Source organism: Cladophialophora bantiana, assembly GCF_000835475.1.
Source record: "Cladophialophora bantiana CBS 173.52 unplaced genomic scaffold supercont1.18, whole genome shotgun sequence".
Taxonomy (NCBI): domain Eukaryota; kingdom Fungi; phylum Ascomycota; class Eurotiomycetes; order Chaetothyriales; family Herpotrichiellaceae; genus Cladophialophora; species Cladophialophora bantiana.
Genome location: NW_015971592.1, coordinates 805,700 through 820,268, shown reverse-complemented (window position 1 = coordinate 820,268; position 14,569 = coordinate 805,700). Strand labels below are relative to the sequence as shown.

General features: G+C 43.7%; 3 protein-coding genes across 3 annotated transcripts; all 3 read right to left on the bottom strand.

The window, feature by feature from the left end:
- Positions 1 to 8,473: 8,473 nt before the first annotated feature.
- On the bottom strand, positions 8,474 to 9,648 carry Z519_10586 (uncharacterized protein; the record flags this gene model as incomplete). The annotated part of the gene is made up of 2 exons (XM_016768302.1): positions 8,474 to 8,562; positions 8,631 to 9,648. 2 exons carry the CDS (start codon positions 9,646 to 9,648, stop codon positions 8,474 to 8,476), a joined length of 1,107 nt encoding a protein of 368 aa, XP_016615770.1.
- Positions 9,649 to 10,493: 845 nt separating this feature from the next.
- Z519_10585 (uncharacterized protein) lies at positions 10,494 to 11,711 on the bottom strand (the record flags this gene model as incomplete). Its single annotated transcript, XM_016768301.1, has 1 exon — positions 10,494 to 11,711. One exon carries the CDS (start codon positions 11,709 to 11,711, stop codon positions 10,494 to 10,496), a length of 1,218 nt encoding a protein of 405 aa, XP_016615769.1.
- A 1,579-nt stretch (positions 11,712 to 13,290) lies between these two features.
- On the bottom strand, positions 13,291 to 14,289 carry Z519_10584 (uncharacterized protein; the record flags this gene model as incomplete). The annotated part of the gene is made up of 1 exon (XM_016768300.1): positions 13,291 to 14,289. One exon carries the CDS (start codon positions 14,287 to 14,289, stop codon positions 13,291 to 13,293), a length of 999 nt encoding a protein of 332 aa, XP_016615768.1.
- Between the last annotated feature and the right edge of the window lie 280 nt (positions 14,290 to 14,569).

The following is a 14,569-nucleotide window of genomic DNA, read 5'->3' as shown; positions in this document are numbered from 1 at the left end:
TTCGAATCGAACCGAACGATTCTAGAACTATTATCTGCGCGAGGGCTAGATCGCTTCCTAAGGAATATCTTTTAATACCTTAATTAGTCGAGTTATAAAGTCTAGAGTAATAGCGTCTCGCGTCTAGATTAGTAGTGTTAGTGCTCCCATTAAACGAAATAATTCCTTCATCGATTAGTCATTTCTCTTAGGGATAGGAGGTCGATTTACTAGCGACGAAGCATTTTTATCGAACTTCGTTTTACTATCCGTACGGTCGTTACGACGACGTTATTCTTACGATTCTTTCTTTCGAACGGCTAAGGGTCGAGTCTTCCTTTCATACGCTAGTTCTTAGAACTTCTCGTCGAGTACTCCTTACGTAAATTTCTTATTTTTATTATTAATATTCTATAGTTCTTTTATCTAATTTTAGTATTTCTAAAAGTTCGAATTCTCTAACTTTCAATTTATTAAATTCTATTTCTTTCGAATCTTATCTATATAAGTCTTTAGTAATTCTAATAAAAGAAGACGATAATAAATATAGTTAGTCTCGACTTCGATTCTAATTAGGTAAGTTATAGTCTTACGAAATTAACGAAGATATAGCTCTAGGCTTTAAGACTTCTTTCGTCGATACTTCGCGAGTACCTAAAGATATTAAATACTTATTATTTACTACACTTCGTTCCGATCTTTATATTTATTTAAGATCTTCTCTTTAAACTTTTTCTACTCTATTACGTTATACTTAGCGAGCTCTTTATAGCGTTCTTTCTCTACTTTAAATATAAAGCGAATAGATCTATGGATACGTTCTCCGCTTAATATAATTTAGTTATATTTATATAGTTCTTTAAACTCCTCGAAGAAAGAGATAGCGTTCTTTCCATTAAAGTATAAAAGATTATCACTCCCGTTTAAGCTCTAAGATATTTTCCTTATTAATATCACGGTAGAAGGAACGTATAACGATTATACCGTCGAATCCGGCGTCGATAGATCTTATGAGCTAACACTTAACATTATAGAAGGCCCTAGCTTTCCTTTACCATTCGATCCTTCCGTAGACGATATTTTCCTTTATTAAATCGTTCTCACTTCTTCTCTTATAATCGAAATAGTATAAAATCTTAATAGCGAAACTAAAAGATCTAGATATTTTATTATTTTTAGCACTTTTATTATTATTTTATTATTATTTTATTATTATTTTATTATTATTTTATTATTATTTTATTATTATTTTATTATTATTTCTTCTCTTCTTCTCTTTATCTCTTCACCGACTTTCTCGTTGAGCTTCTTTCTTATCTTCACTAGTAATTTTCATTAAAATTCTAGATTTACTTCCCGGCTAGTAGCGCTCTAACTTCGCTCATTTTAGCGAGTTTAGTCTAATCGCTTATTTTTATTATTTCTTAAGTAGATCCGCGTTCTTCGACTCCTTCTAAGCTTCTTAAGTTAGGAGTTTTTAGGGTTAAACGCATTCCTATATTCCTAGGAGATACTTCTCTTTTATTTCTTCTAGGTAGTCTAAATAGTCGTTAAGTCGTTAGTCTTCACTCTACACAGTGGCAGTAAACATACACAGTTAGTAATTCTAAAAGGCACCCCGAGCAGCGGTCTCCATGAATAGCCAGCGTAAACCGCTCCGTACAGCGGGATAGACTTGCTCAGCTAGTGATCTAAATAGTACACCCTGCGCAGCGGTTCTGCATATATGGCTAGTTTCTCCAGATTTAGTTAAATAGATAGGTAGGTAATTCTTCAGTTCTATTGATTTAGCAAGTAGTTTAGTTCAGTTGTTTTTCGTAATTTTCTCTCACCGCTCGTAGAGAGACACCCATCTATAAGTATTCGCCGAAGATCTTGTTGGTGGCACCATTGAACTAGGGCGAGGCTACTAGCCATGGGCATCAACTCGTACGGCGGTGGGTATGGTCTCTTCTCAACGCGCACGCTCAACTAGAGGAAGTCCTCTCTGTTGATAACTTGGTTGCTTATGTATTCTATGAAAGATAGTCCCCCAGAACTATATAAGAAGAACCATAGTCTAGGGTCGGCGCCCCAGCTAATCATAACTCTGTCCACCACTTCTAACTTCTCCCATTACACTAGTTATCGATTAAACTAGAAAAATGTAAATTCCACAAAGATAGTGTTAAATTCTTAGAATATATAGTCACCCGAGAAGAACTCAAGATAAACCCTAATAAGGTTAAAAGTATATTGGAATGACTAGAACCAACTACACTAAGAGAACTATAAGCGTTCCTAGAATTCGTAAACTTTTATCGAAAGTTCATACGGAACTACTCGCGAATCACTACACCCCTAATAAACCTAATAAAGAAAGAAGTCGCGACCTTTACTTTAATAGAGCTTACTAAATAGACGATTAAGAATCTTAAGAAAGTATTTACTGAGGCCCCGATCCTCACGATCTTCGACCCGGACCTATAGATACTTCTTAAGACGGATACATTAGACGGCGCGATCGCTACGGTCCTTACATAGATAGAATAAGACGAGAAGATTAGGCCAGTCGCCTACTTCTTACGAAAAATGATAGAACTAGAGCTTTACTACGATATTTACGATAAGGAATTACTCGCTATAGTGAAAGTATTTAGACATTAGAGAGTATATTTAGAAGAATCTAAATACTTAGTAAGAGTTTACTTAAATCATAAGAATCTCTTATACTAGAATATAACTAAGACGCTTAATAGAAGATAGATGCGATGGGTAGAAACACTTACTATATATAATTTTAAAATCTACTACGTTAAGGGAAAGGAAAACGGCCGAGTAGATACCCTTAGTCGACGACTAGACTATATAAAGAATATAAAGCTAACCCCATTAATCTTGCTGCGATAAGAAGAAGAATACCTTATATATATATAACTAGTGCTTACAGCAGTAGAAGTAGTCTTAGAAGGAGACGACTACCGATTTAATCTAAAAACTAATATAATAGAATATCACTTCGTAGACAGGGTGTATAATGAGGTTATACGTCTAGAAGTTATAAAGTACTACCATAACGATCCATTAATGAGACACCTAGGAGCCGATAAAATGATCGAGCTCATCACCCGACACTATGACCCTTAGAAGTATATAAGGTAAGAGATTCAAGAATTTATTAACTAGTGCGAAGTGTATGCGTAGATAAAGTATACAAGATATAGACTCTACGAACTACTAAAATCGTTATAAGTTCCCGATAAAGCCTAGACATCTATTATATTCGATTTTATTACGAAACTACCTAAGTCACGAGAACCCCTTACGGAAGTAATCTACGATAGTATACTAATGATATACGATAGGCTAACGAAGTTTTTATACTTTAGACTATATCTTAAGAAATTAATAGTAGAAGAATTCGTATATAAATTTCTACGAATAGTCTTTATTAATTATAGAATATCTAAAGAAATTATTATAGATAGAGATAAGCTCTTCACATTTAAATTTTAAAAGACATTAATGAAATTACTAATAACGAAGTATAAACTATTTACATCGTTTCACCCTTAGATAGACGATTAAATAGAAAGAATAAACTAGACCCTAGAATAGTATCTAAGGATATACGTAGACTATAGTTAAACGAACTAGATAAAACTACTATTAGTCGCTTAATTCTACTTTAACAATTATAAGTCAGTAATAAAAATGAGTCTATTCTTTACTAACTATGGGTTCCATTCACGACTTAAAGAAGTTATAGACGAAAGTCTAAACCTAAGAGCTAAGAATATAGCATTAACTATAAAGAAACTATACGAATAACTTAAGTTAGATCTACGATTTCTTATAGAAAGAATAGTAAACTACGTAAATAAGAAACGGATCGAGGGACCGCTCCTAGAGAAGAGAGACCCCGTCTATCTTTTACGAAAAAACATTAAAATGAAAAGACTAAGCGCGAAGCTAAACTATACGAAACTCGGACTATTTAGAATTAAAGATAAGCTTAGGGACGTCACTTATCGACTAGAATTACTAAAGAATATAAAAATTTATAACGTATTTTATAAAGCACTCCTTAAATTAGCACCGCGGAACGCTAAAATTATTTAAATACTTCCGCTAGATAAGAAGATAGCACCCGAGGAATATAATGTTAAGAAGGTCCTCAGAAAACGCGTTAGACGCGGCCAGCTCTAATATCTAATTAAATAGTTAGAATACGACGAGTGTAAAAATAGCTAAGAACTAGAAACCAACCTTTCGAAGGAACTTCTAAGGAAAATAAGGAAGGATCACCCTAAGTGGTTCTTAACGCCAGTAAAGCATTTAGCTATTCATCGTCGAAGGCGAACTCATGAGCTATCGGTAGCTTAGGTTCATCCGGCGTATACTTCTCTTCCCGATTAAGGGCATCTAATACCTAGGATTACCGAACCACTATATCGCTTTGGGCACGAGTATACCCCTCTATTTATCGCTGATAACTAGCTAACCGACGTTCTAACTTAGCTAATTCGGCCACGAACTCAGTAGCCTTAGTACGCACTTAAGCCATGCGGTCGCATAGCCTCCGGGCCCGTTCTACCATCCCCTTACGCGCCTCACGGTAACGACTTTTCAACTCTTTCTTCTTCTTCTCTAAAGACTAAAACTCCTCCTCGGAATATTAATCATTATATCTTATATTTTTCCGAGTACACTCACTACAGCGAGAATTATCTTTTAGAAGAAAGTAGATAGAGAACGATCTAGCGTAATTCGAATAAGAGGCCATAGTTAAAGAATCTAGGCGTTTTATCTTTTTAGTAAGAAGGCGACGCTTAGAGGAACGTTAACGGGAAGCTTTACGAATATCTAAGGAAGAAAGAAGGGAAGATATCTTTAGACTTAGATAAATTTAAGCTGGGTAGTGTCCCGCTTTTATATCATCGCTAAGACGGACTCTTAGGATAAGAGTCTAACCGGAGGGAGAATAGTGTTAGACACAGCCTTGGGGAGACCGATTACGAGTCGCACGAGTACGACTCACCACGCTCATTAGACACCTAGAAGGATCCACGGAAAAACAAGGCTGGGTCACGTGATAGGCCCTGTTGGCCCTGTTGGCCCTGTTGGCTCTGTCAACAGAGCGCACAGAGCGCATAGAGCGCACAGAGCGCAAGCATTATATATACACCCTCATTACCCTAGGTAGTTACACTCTCTTCGTAGCCAACTCATGTTATCTACTGGACTATACAGTTCTTAGTAACAGAGAACCCTGCTCATACCTTGTGTCCTCCCCAACCAGCTCATGCTATTCTAGGATTGTTGCTGAGAACCCTAACCCAGTTAGGATCAGTAGGGATCCTTAACACGTATGTACAGAGACTCAAAGTCTTAAGGAGGTTTAATAGGGCTTTAAGTGTACGGTTCTTATACGCTTTTCTCTATTAGTGCCTTCGCCCCTTTATTGTGTTTATTGTGTAGGGCTCCCAGTGGGTTTTAAGTATTTTAATAATATCGTGTAGATTAGCTACTCTCCTAAGCCTTTAACCAGTCAGCAGATATTTTCGGCCGAAACTGGAGCAATCTCAATCGCCGCTATGACCTTGGCAATCGTAAACGCTACTAACACATGTAGCATAAAGATATTTCCTGTTTAAGCTTCGATTGTGCTAGAGCACTGCTACAACTGAATCGGTGAGACCGATGTTAGAGCTCCCGCTAAGCACTAGCCGGGCAGGCTGTCCTCAGTAACAACCCTTGAGTAGCGTGAGCTGGTTGTGGATAACGCGAGGTATGAGCAGTCGATGTTACTAAGAACTGTTGAGTCCAATAGCTAATATGTGAATTGGCTACGAAGAGAGTGTAAACTATCTAGGGATAATGAAGGTGTATATATAATGCTTGCACCCTGCGCGCTCTGTACGCTCTGTGCGCTCTGTCACAGGGCCAACAGAGCCAACAGAGCCAACAGAGCGTCTCACATGACCCAGTCTTGTTCTGCCGTGGATCCTTCTATGTGTCCAATGAATATGGTGAGTCGTGCTCGTGCGACTCGTGGCCGGTCGTCCTCAAGGTTGTGCCTAACAACCGATGACAACTTCTTGCTGACTCCCTAGAGAAATTCAGGAAAATCTGCTTTTATTACTTCGAAGCTTTAAAGCCTTCCGGTGATAGAGCTGCTGCTAAGTCCTAACTAGGTTAGGGTTCTTAGTAACAAACTCCTTAATAGTACGAACTGGTTATAGATAACGCAAGGTATGAATAGTCTTGTGTTACTAAGAAGTCTTAGGTTCCTTAGCTAATATGAATTGGCTACGAAGAGGGTATGACTATGTAGGATATCTATATACCCGTATGGTCCTTCCAGATAGGGTAATGTTGAATGGTTCCTGGTACGCTTCCCGTACCGAATTCCAATGTTTCAACGTTCCGTACTTTCCTATTTCAGATGTCACGTGATCCTTGTCCTCAAGGCTGCCTGGTGTTTCCCTTTTTGTTGGATTCCCCACGTGTTCTTCATGGTCTCCCCAGGCCATGTCTAACACCGGGTCACTCCCGCATGAAATCTCTTGATGAGGGTTCTGGTAGAGTATCTGGTGATATGCGTATGAGGTTGAGCCCCGATGATTAGCAGATATGAACGTTGCCCGTTCTGCCCTGCTTTTGAAGATACTTGCGAAAGCGATTGAATTGTTGAGACCGCTCTGAGTAAGAATCTCTCAGACACATTGTGGTAAGCTGGGGTACGGCCTACAAAGGCGTATTCAACAAATCCCAACCGCCGATATGACTAAAACTGACCATGTACCATAACTTGCCAGGACCGGCTCTGTCGCGGTGCCAGCAGAAAAAGTAAATCGGCATTTTCAACTCCATGAGCGACGATATTTATGGGGTTCCGACTGCTCCGTGCCATGCTGATGAGCACCACTACCCAAACAAAGCCATGGCAGTCCTTTCGGTGGCTTCTGTTAGTGATCCTGGGACTGCAGGATCACTGGCAGAGTTCGTCTTTTCATCTTCGAGGATCTCGAGAGGTTTTTAGAAGTATTCTAACAACTGCCATTGAAAATGGTATGATATCCTCCTCAATCAAGAAGAAACCATGGCCAGAGTCGACGAGATACTGAAACAGGGTATACACGAAACGACGTATCATTGTAAGAGTATTGGAAGGTACAGGAACATCTAAAAATACGCCCAATAACAACTTCCTGCAACCGGGAATCAGATGTAGTCTATCTTCTGCAAGGTCAAGAAGCCCATATGATATTCCTCACACGTCTTTGCCATCTAAAATACCACAGTCAGCCACCCCATCTAACTATGACCTTTTCTTTGTGAAAAAGGACAGCTTTATAGCGGTTTCATGTCGCCGATTTGATTTGAAGAACAAAGTCTGGAACAGACTCGATATCTCCAAGCCATTGCACTTAGTATGCACCTTTCTTTTGAGCTAGCAGCTCACCGTACTGTATCTGTAGTTTCTCCGCCAAGACACATTTCTAAAGAATCTGCGAGGCTGCCTCATTAACGTCTCAAATCACCGCTTCAAAGTATTCATGTTCTTGCGGCGCTGTAGATTGTTTGGGGATCTTATGGAGTCTTCGTTTTCGAATGCGCTCCTGCACAGCAATCTCCTAGAAACAGTGGAAAGGGCGCATAGAGTGAGTCGTTCTCTTTCAAGAAGAAAACGGATGGACAGATTAGTCCTATGAACACCTGTAAGATTCCATGCTGCTTCCATGACAACGAGCTTTTTTTAACTAATGAGAGACATGAGAAGACTCATATCTTTACACTACGAGTTAAGAGGAAGCCTCTGTTGTGGCAAACACCAGCGACGTGGGACAAAATGTCGCGAAAGCGCCATCACATAACCCAGGAACCCAACCCTCACCAGCTTGATTTCGCAAACGGGGACAGATTTAGGCATGGATTGCAATGGTTCCCCCCTTGCCTCTTTCCGGTTTCCCCTCGCGCGGGCTATCGTACGACATCATCACCGCAGAGAGGAAACTAAGCCACCGCTTGTGGTGCTATCGTCAGGCGGCATTGAAGGATCTGCTCGTCGCTGGTTTCCTATGCCCTACTTGGCACCATGAAGGGGTAACTGTCAGGCAGGTCAAGTGCCGATCTATCTTCTTGACATCTATGAGGTCTTTTGGAACAATGCTAGTCAGGCATTCGTTTCAGTGCAGAGTCGTTGGCAAGATCCGAAACCGATAGCCACACCCACACAATCTATTTCTGCTCCTAGCGGGGTCTACATACATATAAGTGGCAAAGGATGCTCTAGGGGAATACGCAGACAGACCAAAACGATTAAAGTCCATGCGAAACTCTGAAGATAGCCCGGGACTGTTAGTCAAACACTCCATCTTGATACCGCTTGGCCAAAGACCACACGGCCTGATTCGAAGCTCAAGGCTTGTTAAAGTCGACCACAATTCGTCTAATTATCTGCTGTCAGTTTCGGTCCAACGGTTTTACGGAAGCTGAGAGGAAAGGCAAATTACCCAGCAACCTGTCCATTCTTAAGTTTCTGGACTGAATCGTTCCATTGCGACACACCCACTACCTCTGGATCGAGATGGAGTTTTCCTGTATGTAAGGTTTATTGTTAACAAAATGCTCAGAAGATGTGGAGTACGTCTCTGCATCATACTTACCGCGTCTAGCAAAGTCGAGCGCGAGTGCAATCTCACCCAGCGAACTAACAATTGTGCTTGTGACTGATTGATTGCGAAGCATAAAATTTGAAGCTGTTGGGTCGAGGGTAATGGTGTGTCGATTTGGCGGGCCAATGCCGATACACATCAGCTTTCCCCCTGCTCGATCGCCAAGGTAGCCTATGGCGAAGGGATATGCTTGAATAGCAGTCACAAAAACACCGTGAGCTCCGCCATCGGTTAATGCGAGAACATCCGCCACTGGATCTTTCGTTTCCCTGAAATCCACGAAATGCTCAGCACCGTATTTCCGGCTGAGCTCATGCCGTTTCTCTCCTGTGTCGACCACAATGGGTCTGAGACCCATTGCAGATGCAAGTTGAACGCCCTGCAGACCGACGCCACCTCCACCTCCAATGAATACGGCCCATTGTCCCGGTGAGAGATTTGCCGTCTTCAGAGAATGCAGCATAGTGGACGCTGAGCACATCACCGGTCCGGCAACATAGTCGCTCACGCCTTCTGGAATAAGGATAGTGTATCGTTCTGGCGAAACAACATATTGTTGATATGAGCCTTTAGTATTCCCGTCAGCTGAGCCCGTACCAATGACGAAATAGATCAACGAACCAGGTTTTTGCAGCCCCGTGGAAATGCTACCCTTGCAGTAGTTCTCCCTGCCGTTTCGACAACTCTCACATGAATGACACACATCCCAGGTCGGCTTCATCCCGGCCCGCTGGCCGACTTTGAGTGACGTTACTTGCGACCCGACTTTGACTATTACCCCTGCACCCTCATGTCCGGGAGATCTTGTCTGAAAATGCGACATCGATGGCACGCCCAGGTCATTGAGCATGTAATGAACATCGGACATGCACAAACCCGTTGTGTTAAGTTTAATCAGCACTTCGTTAGGCCCTGGCTCCGGCACAGGGACATCGACAACTTCAATATGAAAATCTGGCCCTTCATTTACAACGACGCCAGCAAGGCAGGTCTTGGGAATTTCTCCCATGCTAAGGACCGAAACCGGGGTCTGTCAAAGAGTAGACACGGTTGTTCTACAGCCAACGAATAACGAAAAACACAGATCACCAGGGGCTAGGACCGATGGAGATCTCGCAATGTAAAATAATGCTTCAATGCCTGAACAGACTGGCCCTTCTGGCCCCGGATCTTATGAAAGGCCAAATTAATTTTCCTCGGGAGTTAGGGGAGTTGACATTTATCCAGATTTAGTAGGCCGAGGTCCGAATGTGGGTCGGTAGACAACCTTTGATAAAGTATCGACCCATCGAAGCAGGAAAAAATAATGGTCAAAAAGTATTTGACAATTGCTTTGTATCCTAGTCACTATCTCGAGCGGAGTTAAAGTTACCTTCACCGTCGTGCTTTTTCGAATGTACCCTCTTCGGAGCGCCTCCATTGCCTGGTCCTCTCAAGAATACCAGTGAACCTCGGCTGGTGGGCTTCATTTCCTTCCTCGGCCACCCTTGGGATAAGTCAAAAATTAGTCATTGGAACGACCTCTCGGAGGGTAAGCAGGCAGCATTGTATGCATATAATTACCAAGCAGCACATGCCCTTTCGCCGTGATATTCTTTGGATGACCCAAGATACAACTTCTTCCAAGAAATCCCACATATTATGAGCAATACCCAGCCTTGATATCGCTACCTGAGACGTATGTAGACCCGAAAGTACTGGTACCTCTTTCACGTAACATTCGAAGTCATACTGATAATTAGAAACCATAGATGTGGAAGGCGATCCCAAGTTGATCTACCTTCCCCTTTCGATACTGTTGCCAACACAAACACCAAGATCCTCTGATGAACGATCCCGATGTCCTTCAATCCATTAGAGGCTAGCCCTTGCCGGGCCAGCCATTTCACCATTGTCCTGAGAGGCAAAGTAATTCCTCTTGCCGGCGTAGAATTCTGTTAACGCTTCTCTCAGGGCCTTCAACCCACGGTCAATATGTCTCTCTGGCTCGCCTACAACGCTGTAGCCCATGTGTCCAACTCTTACGTATTGATGGCCGACCTCTTTATGCATGCCCCCTACTATAGTAAAGCCTTTCTCTGTGACTCTTGACAACAGTTCCTTTGATGACAAGCCGTCAGGGAGCCAAAATGCAGTCAGGCCGTTGGCCTGGTACTCTGGCTCCGCTGTCAATTGTGTCAAGCCCAGTTCCTTCACCACCGCTTTAACCTGAGCGCTTTTTTGTCGGTGCTGCTCAAATCTTTCCTCGAGTGGGCGTGAGAGAATTGATGTAAGAGATGCGTGAAGGGCGTGGACAATTTGAGTGGGGGGTGTTGCGAAATAGCTCGACTGCTTTTTCTCATAATTTTGCATGATCGGCAACCACCGTGGCAAGCTGGCATACCAGCTATTGGCTGGTGCTTTCCTCGATTTAGCAACCTCTAGAGCACGCGCGGATACCATGATGATACTCAGGCCAGGGGGGCAGCCAATGGCTTTCTGTGATCCGGTAGCGACGATGTCGATATCCCAAGCGTCAAATTGAATTTCTTCACAGGCAACACTGGCAACGCCATCAACGATTAAAAGCGTTCCAGGAGATACGCGCTTGAGAAGCTCTGAAAGAGGCTTCAGCGGTGTTAAAACCGCAGTCGACGTATCAACATGGGTTACGACCAAGGCTTTGTATCGGACCTTTCTCAATTCCTTCTCGACGTTTTGAATATTTGGCACAGCTCCGATAGGTACTGTCATTCTCTTAGTGCGAGCTCCGTACGTGGAAAGGCACATCTCAAAGGCATCGGAGAAGTATCCAGTACTGAGACAGAGAACTGGGTCTCCAGGTTCGATGAAATTGGTTGCCACAAAGTCCCAGCCGAGGGTACCACTGCCTCCAATGACAAATGGCTGAGCATTTGGGTCTGCACTCTGGAAAAGTTTACGGAGCATCGTCAAAACGTCGCCAAAGGTGTTGCAAAATGGCTGGGCGAAATGTGATTCCGCAAACGATGCCATAGCCCTGAGGACTTCCGGGTCAACTTCAGTCGGGCCCGGGGCAAGGAGAATTGGACTGGTTCGAGCCTGCAAATCCATATTTCCGACTTCCATAACTGCAAATTAAAATGACTTGGATGTGCTAAGAAAGTATTTCAAGTAGAGGACTGTACACCACAAGGCTTTCGCGGTAACGCTGTTGGCATAAACGACGAGCGAAAGAGGTTGACTCTTGATGTATTTCCCAATTTAATTCTCCATATCAAGGACGTCGACCGTTTCCGTAAACGAGCCCCTGAGATACGTGAGTGTGGAGTTATCGGGTCATCTGGCAACCTCCCCGTTCGGAGTTCTCAGGAGTATGTCTAGGGTAAATGATCTGCCGCGCAAAATGAGGATGTTTCAGCACAAAGAGCTTACGATCAACCCTTTTTCTTCGAAAATAGAGGTCACTGCTTGGAAATGACGTCGGATGAAGCCGGAACATTTAATAGGAACGATCACCCTTTGGTAGAATGGTTTCCTCTTCAGTATCAGGGCCCCCTACCGCGATTATCGCGATATGTGGGATGCGGAGACCGCCACGATGAGTCAAGCGAGCCGTGAAGCTAGAAAAAGAAGCGAAGAGATTCTATGGTGTATTGGCCGCTGCAAAGGCTGGTCATGCTGGGTACACTGAAGGATGAAGTTGACATTGATCCAATCTGCAGCCGACTAGTGCATGCACAGTATTTAGTCCCATGTAGGACCCCGTAACCCGTTACTAACCATGCAAGTGAAGGGATTTCCCCGCGATTTCACTCCGATGACTATTCTTCTTTTGGCAGCTTCAGGTAAGCAGGGCCATACAGATATCGCCGTGCGTCCGTGGAATTTTCGCCCCGTTGGAGATATCTCCATGTTCATATGAACCTGATAACGAGTGGGTACTTTTGACAACACTGAAGAAATATGTCCCTGGCACTTCGTGCTTACTTGACGCGTTCTCTCACTCAGCATAGTTGGGTTTGTTGAAACGCGCCTTCTTTTCATAACTTACGCGATAAATGGGCAGTTGATGCAACATCAATCGGCGTTGTACATTGCGAATCTAATAGCATGGCTCTTTTCCCGGTCTGGCTAGGTTTCTGGCTAGCCCAATGAAGAAGTTAGGACTCGCGTCAAATGAAAGCGCACTGCATCTAGCCACTGAAAAAGCAGAGTTCTCCGTTGAGAATGCTCAGTTAGTGTGACGGAGGGAGAGTTGATTCATGTGGCCGGTCCGATGTCCTTGGGATCCCGAGCCTGGCTGCCTAATTCTGCCAGCGAAGCACTGAGAGAAGAACGAAGCTGACAAAAAAAGGCAAGGGGCTTCGGAATATCAAGGAGAAAGCCCGCCTCTTGGTTGTTTAGAGATAGATCACAGGACAAAGTGTTCGATAGCACCGGATGAAATATGCGAAGGAACAACTGCAAGTGAAGAGAGTAGCTAGACAGCTAATTTTGATGTGTGAAAGGTGGGAATCCCTGGGATTGAGGAATTCAATGTGCAAGGGCTTAAGGCCGAAAATGGTCTTTCTTTCTACTTCACCCGGATGTAGCCAGCCTTCCGGTCCATCTGAGTCAAGAAACCTGTCAATCATTTGTCGTTCCACTGCTCCTTTATCTTTCGCACCATGGAGCCCCGAAAGCCCTTCGTCTACAAGGAGGCCTTGAGCGTCGAGTTCGTTCCCAAAGCGAATGTGGAGTACATCCCTCCTTCCCTCACATCATGCTTGAGTGGTTGTCCTGCTAAAAAGCGTCGTAAATTTTCCGCTATGAGCGCTTCCGAGTAACGCGGTCTACCTCCAGCAGCATGCGGTGAGATAATCAGATTTGGTGCTTTCCACAGAGGTGAAGCTTTAGGAAGTGGCTCTTCATAGAAGACGTCCAATGCTGCACCGCCGATAATTCCATTTTTCAGCGCGTGAACGAGTGCATCTTCATCCACACAGACTCCTCTTCCGACGTTGATCACCCAAGCATGTCTGGGAAGCATCGCGAGTCGCTCAGCATTGAGAGCCTGCCAAGTCGCTTTAGAGCCTGGTAGAATCATGATCAGGGCATCAGTCTGCGGGAGCAAGTTGGGCAAGGCCGCGTTGGTCTGTACTTGAATCCCGTCAATAATCTCTTCATAAAGCCCCACTCCCTGAATGTTCGCGCCCAAAGCTGTCAAGTGTGGTGCAAGTGTGCGACCAATGTTCCCCATACCCCATATGAGAATATTTGCGCCTTTTAGCGAAGTAAACGATCCCTTGGGCCGGTCAGGTAGGAACCCCCCAAGGTGGCCTGGCCACTTCCCCTGGTTTTGGTAGTCACGCATTTCGTAGAGACGACGAGCGGCACTGAGCAAAAGGGCAAGTGCATGCTCAGCAACCGTCTCATTGTGCAGGTTGGTACCAGCTGTCATGACGACATTTGCTGGGAAACCTGCTGCAAGTTCGTCGTTCGGGCCAGCGAAAAGCGACTGGATCCAGCGAAGGTTGTGCATTCGCTTGGCGGCATCTTGCAAATTAGTGTTGGCCCAAGTAACAAGGATTTCTGCGTCGATGAGAGCTTCCGGGATAGGTTTGTGAACGTTGTATGCGTGTAGTTCAACGCCGAATCCTTCAAGCCTCTCTACGTCGAGCTTCAAGGAGGTAGGATAAAGGAGCTTCATAGCTAGTCAACCAGGGCTTTAGCAGGAAGGCTTAAACCGGCGAAGATCTCTTTCCACTGATGCAGATACAGGTTGCAGGTTTGTTTGTATATAGATGATTGCGGTCACTTCTCGCCTCTTGACGCGCCCATCACGGGAAAAGCCCAATTTCGAGTACAGGCTAAGTATGCGGAAGAAATCGGGAGCTTTCTCATCTAATCCCTGCATAACTTCAATCTAGGAGTACTCGATGAAGAAATACGCAGATCGAGAAACCGGGTAGTCATTTGACGGTTAAACC